The 9,668-nt window shown below is 43.8% G+C and overlaps 1 protein-coding gene across 1 annotated transcript in view; it reads left to right on the forward strand.

Annotated features, from left to right (window-relative positions):
- Positions 1-1,068: 1,068 nt before the first annotated feature.
- Positions 1,069-9,668, forward strand: part of mst1rb (macrophage stimulating 1 receptor b) — a gene marked incomplete at both ends in the record, with an annotated part of 19,061 nt that continues 10,461 nt past the window's right edge. Inside the window, 5 exons of the mRNA XM_083660528.1 lie at positions 1,069-2,277; positions 7,588-7,764; positions 7,879-8,001; positions 8,360-8,530; positions 8,653-8,813. Coding sequence (XP_083516654.1) covers positions 1,069-2,277; positions 7,588-7,764; positions 7,879-8,001; positions 8,360-8,530; positions 8,653-8,813 — 1,841 coding nt within the window. The remainder of the gene's footprint in view (positions 2,278-7,587; positions 7,765-7,878; positions 8,002-8,359; positions 8,531-8,652; positions 8,814-9,668) is intronic.

Here is a 9,668-nt window from a genome sequence, read left to right on the forward strand (position 1 = left end):
AAGTCCCCCCCGATGCCCACCTGACACTAGAAATCAGAGCTGATGAAATTCAATGGCACGAACAGACAAAGTCATTCCTTCGTCACCTGTGACTTTAAAAAAAAGACGCACGTTGTATGACCATCAGTCCGTGCGCATCTTTCCCCCAGAAAGGCACGTAGTGGTTGTGACAGGAATGCTAAGTAGAGAGGCCGGGGCTCCTGAACGCAGCCGTGCTGTGCTGCGTCTAGTTAATAATCCACCCAACAACTTCTGTTCAGTGTGAGGACAAGGCTCAGGGTTTAAGACACGGCTCTGTTTGGTTGACTCCTGCGGTGAGACTGATCAGGATGGATTTGTGAAGAAAACCGGATAGAAAAGCCCAGCAGATAAACTGTGTAACAAATAGTGAAGAAAGGCCATAAACCGGGTCCATTACTATGACATTGATTGCATAATATATATTACACATTATATATATAGCAGGTTTGCAAGAAATGCATAAACATAGCCAGACAGAAATTAATGACGTCTGCAGGAAGTCGAGTAGAGTTTCATACTCAATATACTATGCTGAGTAATACCAGCACAGTTTCTATATGATTATGTAAACATGTCCCTCACTGTTTGCGGTGAGTCAGAGGAAGCTTTTATCTGAATCACTTGATGACCACATTGTTATCATAATCCCTACTGTTTGTACCAACCAAAATGTCTGGCACCCTCTGACTCTATTAGGCTTTTGGCTTTGAGCATAATTAAGCGGACTGTTATTGATTATTTATTGACTGATATATTGATTGAATGACCCTGTTTAGTGACAAGGTGCACTCGCCCTCAAATTGCATGTCAGAAAAAATAACATTTCATCATCTTGCAGGTAATGTAACATTGCTGGAAGAATAATGTTAGATCAATTTTGTAGAATATTTGTAATGTAAATAAATTAAGTGATTTAATGACTACTCTGCAATTTCCTCTATTCAGGCATCAGCGGCTGGTCTTGAGGATGTTCTTATACATGCATCAGACTTGGAGGTAACCTAACGTCGTCTGTGCTGTTGCACCCCCTGTGCCCCCCGAGTGGAGATGGTCCACTGGACCACACGGTGGGGGACATGTGTCTGGCTCCAGACTCTGCTGGCCTTCGCCTCGGCCAACTGCCCCTCGACGGCGACCAGCCCGGTCAACTTCTCAGTGGTTTACACCATGCCCTTCTTCCAGGCCCGTGGGCCCATCCAGAACATCGTCAACAACTCGCTGTACCAGGAGGTGTACGTGGCTTCTCAGAACGTGATCGAAGCCGTCAACAGAAGCCTGGAGAAGGCGTGGGAGCTTCCCACCGGGCCGGTGGGGAGCCCGGAGTGTAAGATATGCGACCTGTGCGACGTCGACAAGGACCCTAACTTCTTAGAGAACACGGACAACAAAGTCTTACTGTTAGATACGCTCTTTATGTATTTATACTCTTGTGGAAGTTCTCAATATGGCGTGTGCCATTTCCACCAACTGACCAACATAAATGGAGAACCGCCTTCTCTTTCTAAATGTTTGTTCAGAAAGGAATCGAACTCGGCTGCCTACTGCCCCGACTGTCTGGCCAGCACTCTCGGTACCAAAGTCACCATGGTGGAGGAGGGACAGACCGTGTACTTCTTTGTTGCTGCCACTGTCAATGACAGTGTGACCCAACGTTACGGGAGGAAGTCCATATCGGTTCGCCGGCCGCTGGCGACAGAGGATGGTTTCTATAGGGATGTGCGTGGCCTGACAGTTCTCCCGGGCCTACGGAACACGTATAACATCGACTATGTCTACAGCTTTTTCACCCAGGAGTTTGTCTACTTCCTGTCTGTCCAGAGAGAGAGTCCGGATCAGGAATCGTCTCCGTTTCAGACTCGCCTGGGCCGGCTCCCGCGGAACGAATGGGAGATGAAGAGGTACCGCGAGGTGATCCTGGAGTGTCGGTTTGAGCCGAAACGTCGAAGGAGGAACGTGGCCAGCGAACCCTATAAGGACGTCGTGTACAACGTGGTGCAGGCGGCCCACTTTGGGAAGGCAGGCAGGGAGCTGGCGGAAGAGTTGGGGGCAGAGGAGGAGGACGACATCCTCTACGGGGTCTTCGCCGTGACCGATGATAACGGGGTGACGGAGCACGACTCGGCCCTGTGCGCTTTCCCCATGGACATCGTGAACAAGGAGATCGTGGACGGGGTGGACGACTGCTGCGAGTCTGGACCAGAGCAGCTGTCCAGAGGGCTCTGCCACTTCCAGCCCTGTGAGAGCTGCCCGCATGAGGTGAGCCACTCACCGATTAACCTGGTCATAGGTCAACACACTTGTTTTGTGTATCTCCTCATTCTCCTGTCCATAGACCTGTCTTGTCCCTTTTTAAATGAGATGGTACCAGTTAGAGGTTAGATTCTCTGCCCGAACACGAGCCCGGCACGACCGGGCCCGCGGGCCGGGCCGGAATCTCCCTTATATTCCTCGGGTCCGGGTCGGGTCGGGCCGGGCTTGTGGTCAGATATTTATTTAATTGTGGTCATATTTGGTGTCATAAGCAGAATGTTATAACATTGTCACCTTAAAACCTCATATATTCATAAGACTGAACAGATAACAGGGTTATATAGTTTAGATAAACAGCCAACTTACTAAGAACATTTCGGGTTCGGGCCGGGCAGGGCCGGTTCCAGAACAAGATGACTAGGGATGCATCCTAGATAGGAAGGGGTGCAGATGCCCGGCTGAAGGCCCACAAAAATTTGACGTTATTTTACTAAAAATAATGCATTTGACCATCATTTCAAGTAGAATGATAGCAAGAATATTTCAAGTGTTTCAAGTGCTTTACTGAAATATTTGGACCATATAATGATAATACAATTATCTCAACCTTAAAAGGTTACATATAGGTGCCAAAAAGCCATAAATTCACATCAAAGAACAAAGAAAAACAACAATTATAATTCAAGTTTAAACAGTAAGTGTGCAGCTGCAGCATTTTTTTTTCTTTTTTTTTTTACTTTTCAACTGAGCATGCAGACAATTAAAATAAGGGTGCAATGCATGCTTTTGCACCCCCGTAGAACCGGGCCTGGGGCCGGGCTCGGGCCCATAAATGCAGCCAATGTGCCGGGCCGGCCCGGGCTCAGACAGAACGGGTTTGGGCTCGGGTCGGGCTTGTTTGCCATATTGTCTGCTGGATAACATGGTCGACAGCTTATGAAGCATCATTGTTAATGTGTTGGCAGCAATACATTCCACACCGACCCTACGATTAACTCACTTAAAATATCTTATTTGTTCATCGCTAGACGCTAGTATTTCTCTTAAATCACATCCGTTTCCCATCCATTCATCAGGATGACTATTTGCTGACTCAGAGTGCAGGTGTCGTGATAAGGGCTGTTCAGTAACATGTGGGTGTGTCGCTGTTACTAGCTACTCTCAACAGTCTGCATGAACATGGCAAAGTGAAACAGATGAAGCCGAGCCCAGACACTGACTACCACCTATTATCTGCGTTTCACACAAGTATATGAGTATCACTTGAAACTCTGTTGACTTTTTATAGTGACACATTGTAGTCACTTGATAGGAAGTTGAGTATCCAAATAAGGTATGACCAAAAGCTAAGACAAAAATAAATAAATGTAATAATAATTATAATAATTATAATAATAATAATAACAACAATAATAATAATAATAATAATAATAATAATAATAATAACAATTATTATTATTATTACTAATATGCATATATTGGATTGGCCTTTTTAACGTGGCATGAAATGTCCAAGGTCTAATCTACTACTGATCCTGGTTGATTGACACCTAGGGGTGACGGATCATCTTGCTGTTGCTACACTGCAACAACACTGATTATGCATCAGAGTTGTGCACGTCTGTGCAGATTCATTACACTAGCTTATACATTATATATTCTTTGTATAATATTGTCCAATAGAAAATCAACTGCAGTGCTTATCAAGATTAACACATTTTTGGGGGGATTAAGAAGTCTTTAAAATACTGTTACTGTTATTTGCGTGCCAGCAGGCTAAGGAATGAAACTGGAACCAATAGTGTGCAGTGCACTCAATGAATCCATCAAGAACAGCCACCTGATGCACAGTTCTTTTTTGGATGGAAAAACAATATGGAAAAAGCCATTTGCTTCCCGTCATTATGCAGAAGCCAATGGCCGAATGAATATTGGAAGGATGCCAACTGGGAGTAAGGCCAGTTTAGTGTTATGACTTGTTTTCTGCATCGTTGAGTGAATCTCTCAGGTCAGACAGGAAGAGGGTATTTTTTGACTTTACTAATTTGATCTTGTTTATTGACGTTTAATTTAATTTATGTGGGAACATATTTAATGCTATCTTATCAAGTTACATAACTGGCTTGATGTGTTTTTTCAACATCCTTTTAAGGTCATATTCTTTAGTTGGCTTACGGGTAATTCTCTGGATGACATGCATATTTCCCATCATATTTTCTCCCCCTCTCCTCCATGCGACTGCTGACTGCTGGGTGAGGGGTGAGGGGGGAGGAGAGGGTGGGGGCCAGGGGCGTATCTACGGGTGGGCCTGGGTAGGCACAGGCCCACGCCCACCCACTTCTTGCCCTGGCCCACCCAAAAAAAAAAAAAAAAAAAAAAAATTAATTGGTTGTTTTCTAGAGGCAAACTTGATGCTGCCTTGCTAGCCAATGGTTTTGTAGCTTAAAAACGCAGGGCACATCATCTCCAGAGTCTAATGCATGACAACTTCATGACATCTAGGAATTTTGCGCGCGTTCCGTGCAAAATTTCGTCATGCAATTGCCCCACCAATTTTGTCCAGGCCCACCCAATTTTATCCAGGCCCACCCATAATTTAATTTCTGCCTACGCCCCTGGTGGGGGCGGGTCCTGAATTGATTGAAAGTAGATTTCTAGTTTGAGGTTTTGCAAATCACTAGGAAAGTATGAGACGCAAGAACTCCCGGTATTGAGAAATTGTTATTGGAAGTGGCTTTGAACTTGTGGTTGGAAAACACATGTCGTGTCCTTGTCAGAAACAAGTGATGTTAGTTGTTCTAAATGGATATTTTGGTTACAAGACTTCTACCTATGCCATACATATTTAGGCAGGCTTGAGACAGTAGCATCTGATTCATGTTTGAAACACAGCAGTTTGTGTTCCACCATAATGTGCTGCTGAAAGATTGGAATGGGTTTAAATTAACACAGTTTGCAAAACACAAGCTGTTTAGGATGTTCTGTCCTTTATTTGCCATAGTACAGGGGTTTTCAAAGTGGGAGGTGGGCCTCCCCAGGTGGACTCTAAAGAGTTTCAGGGGAGGCTCAGTGAATGGAAGTGGAAAGAATATTACATTAGTTATCAAAAGGAGATCGCATAGAATAGCCTAAATGTGTGTGATTTGGTTAAAGAGATAGTTCAGACATACAGTAGTTTTGGGGAATTTTACTGTTTTTCCCACTTTCCCAGAGTCAGAAACAAGTAAATGTCTTCAGACATATTTTTTTTAGTCTGAAGTATGTCAACAGCAATATCAGGCTATCTTGTCTCAATTGTTGAGTGTCTATGGGATCAAATAACAATTACAATCCCATAGGCGTCCAGGAATTTAACGCAACTACGATAAGCAGCTGACTGAGGCCTCTTACTGTGTTGCCTTTGGCTGCTAGTCTGAATGCTGAGCGACCTGCCAATTGCCAACTGCCGGATTGTCCAAGAATCTGAAATCCTGGTTCTTCCATCTCCCAGTAGCTCAACACACAAATGCTGCCAATAGCATCATCTGTGCGTGGCTCACACGTTTTCTGAGTAAGCCAACAGCATATGGAGGCATATACCGTCATCAAATTGAATGACGCAAAGTGCACTTCTTTTATGCGACAGCGTCTGTCATCAGTGGATCTAACCTCTTTCTACTATTGAGGCAAAAAGGGTTGAATGGGCTCTCAGTGAAATCTGTTGTATTTTTGCTCAAAACTTTTAGTTGGCCACAAGATGAATGAGAATAATTAATGAATAAATTAATAAAATATATAATCTCACTTATTGTTATTATTACTGTCATACTATTTTTCAATTGTGTTTTAGAGGTGTTACCGTTGGGAGACTTTTAGTGTTTAAATGGTGTCTTCACCTTTTGAACTTTAGTCCACTTCATCTTCTGTTCTGTCACCTTATACAAGATGAATGATAGTCTCTGTCCTTCAGCTTCCAAAATCATTTCTTTCTTCAGCTCTTGAGGTCAGGAAACCAAATGAATGCATAGGCTTCATGGTCCTCTGGGGAGCAGAGGTGAGTGACATCATTCAATAGCGCAATGCTCTTTATGCGCTTTCCCCAAGCACCAGGCTTCCATCATGGGATTGGATGATGCAGGAGGCATCTTCCCTTATTTTTCACTGCTCTCTGCTTTCCCAGCTTCTTGTTCTCAAAACACCTCACATGAAAGAAACTTTTATATAGGCCTAGGTTGGTTTTTAATTTGCTTTTAAGAGAACACAAATCTTCTAGCGTGCCACATTTTTATTTTTAGGCTACTTTTGTAAAAATGCCAAGAGACATCAGTGTGTAAGCCAGTGTCAACATGAAGACTCCATTTGAATAAGCAATGCTCCACCCCACTCTGGATCTATAGCTACAAGGCAATCATTCTGTCAGGAGTGCAGCACATGATCATTTATCAATGGCCTCGTCAATAATGAAATTATCATATCATCGTAACTGATTCACCTTGTGCTTCAGAAGTGTTAAAAACCTTGTTTCTCTGGTTGCCATGGCATTGACTGTATAAAATATCTATATCTATAATATCTGTATAAAATCTTTTATACAGTCAATGGTGGTGAGTGGTGCAGCTCCTTCTGTCAATGCCCAAACCAAATAAGCCTTGCATGGAGCCTCGTACTACGCTGTTGCATTTTTCACCTGTCGAGTTGATTTATCTTCTCAAATGCAACCACTCAACCTGTAAACCACTAAAATGATAGCAGCCGACGTGCCCAAGCAAACAGCTGGATAGTCATCCTACATCAGCAAATTCCCACGAAGAGATTAGACTACTAGGTTAGATCTGTGCATCAAAATCAAACAGTCAATTTAATTAAACATTTTTGACTGATTTTATCGCACAGGTCTGTAGACACTATGCTGAATGGTGCTTGCCCAAACATGATAATCATTCCTATATAAAATGCTTTTCTACAAGAATCTAAGCAGTCTTCTGTATTTATGAATACATACTCTGTCAAGCAATAGATTAGACATTTTGCAACAGTGACACCAGCAAAGTATGAGGTCCTCCGCTTAAGCCAATACAGTTTAGTTGGCTTTAAAGCAACAAATAGTGGAAAAGACTGGGCTGTGAATGCAAATAATCTGTTGACATGTTAATTTCTACTGGCTGACTACACTGACATAGCCTTCACATAAGGATTTTTTTTTTACTGTATCTGAATTTTGAAAAACTAAATTGTATAGGAGAACCCTTGTTTAAAAGAGAAAGAAAAAGAAAGAATATTAGGTATTTTTTCTAGACCTTTTCTGTATCATCTGCTGCCTCTGGCCTTTGGTACTAGAGCATGGAGAACAACGCCACCTGCCGGGACCAGCCCACGATGGTGTCAAAGCCCTACTACAGAGTGGACCTGTTCAACAGGCAGATGAGAGACGTCCTGCTCACCTCTCTGCTGGTCACCACCATAGAGAACAAGACCGTGGCCCACATCGGCACCTCTACCGGACGCTTGCTGCAGGTCCGGGACTTCTTTGAAAAATGCCTTTAATTCAATTTTAAAATGACTGTTGAGTCCTGTATTAATGCAATCAGTACTAATTATAATCTGTTGTGTGTGTGTGTCTGTTGGCAGCTTGTGTTGACAAGATCCAGCCCTATTATCTTTGCCAATTACTCTTTGGTAGAGAACCAGAGGGTGTCCTCCACTGCTGCTGTCTACTCATCAGAGTATCTTCTCTTTGTGGTTGGAGACAAGGTACAGGAGAAGTCCTATTTCTTTGAATGAGAGAGGAAGCAACCTCTCAGATCAGGCTTAGTGAAGCTTACATGATATGATGGGGGTGGCACAGTGGCTAGCACTGTCACTTCACAGCGAGAACGTCCTGGGTTCGACTCCTGGCTGTGGAGTTTGCACATCCACATTCTAAACAAAAGCGAGTCAGCTGGATTTGGGGATTTTACATTTCCCATTGAACATGATATGACTCTGTAGTTTGGAGGCAGGGCGAACATATCCAGATAGCCACAACATCGATAATGAAAAAACCGCAAGGCATCTGGTGATCTTTGTCGATTTAAGATGGAATATGTTACGTTTTATCTTTTGGTTTCAGATGATTCAGGTGCCCCAGAGAGGCCCGGGCTGCCAGCACTTCCTCACCTGTGCCATGTGTCTGACAGCCCCCAAGTTCATGGGCTGCGGCTGGTGCTCTGGAGAATGCTCCTGGGAGAGCGAGTGCCGCAGTCGCTGGAGGAACGAGTCGTGCCCGCCTGGCATCACCGGGGTGGGAGTTCACTAATCCTCGGGCCTGTTCTGAATCTAGAAGTATACAAATATCCCTTTGTGTGTAAGCATGCAAACATTTAATTTTAAAGTGTGCTCTATATTCTACTTTACTGACAACAGTTCTTACCACGAACGGCACCCCCCGATGGCCAAACAGAGCTGACGGTGTGTGGATGGGAGTTCCAGTCGCCCTTAAGACCGGCGATCACCTCCAGAACCCACCAGGTCCGACTAGGACTGACAGCCTGCGCCGTGCTGCCTCTCAGGAGCAACAACACACAGTGAGCATCAGTACAGGACTCATTCTTTGTTTTAGGTATACCATAGCAAAGGAAAGGGGAAATCTACCGTCAGATACTTTCACTTACTTTTGTTAGTTAGCAGCATCACTCTGTCAAAACACAACAAGTCTTATAGCTGCACCTGCATCTCTGTGGTCTATTTCCTGCTACTTCTAGTACAGAAATTGGTCTCACTTCCTCTTTTTCTATGATGGATTTATCACTGTATGATTGTTGAACATATGCAAAATGGCGAGATTAGAAAGAAGCTTTACTCTTTGTTTCTGAGAGACTAACGTCAAACCCTGACATTTAGCACTGACTCGTGTTTAAGTTTTCTTTAATGAACTCAGAGAAGACCTAAGTCTAGTAGGGACAATCTCATTCAAAAAACAGCAGTGATTTGACTTAACTCGAACGCTGTATAAGAAAGCGTTTGTCTCTAAATGCCGGTTGGAGTTCCAGAGTGTTAACTCAGTGAAAAAGAATGATCCGCACACCAAAACGAGCTCCCGTTAGGTTTTTTTATTTGCAAAACGTGACGTTTCGGGCCACACTGGCCCTTCCTCAAGACGCTTTTAGGGCCAGTGTGGCCCGAAACGTCATGTTTTGCAAATAAAAAAACCTAACGGGAGCTCGTTTTGGTGTGCGGATCATTCTTTTTCACTGTAAGTAACCTTTTGATCCAGCACCCAGGCCCAGTGTGGCCCAGCTTGGATGTGCGTGTCCCTATCTACTTTTTCCAGAGTGTTAACTCACCTTGAGATCCTACCGTGGCTGATGTAGCAGTGATGATGGTAATTGATGGCACACACACAGACATGCTGATGAGTGTTTTTGCTATGCTGCTGCTCC

Source organism: Poromitra crassiceps (assembly GCF_964638095.1).
Source record: "Poromitra crassiceps genome assembly, chromosome: 25".
In the NCBI taxonomy this organism is placed as follows: domain Eukaryota; kingdom Metazoa; phylum Chordata; class Actinopteri; order Beryciformes; family Melamphaidae; genus Poromitra; species Poromitra crassiceps.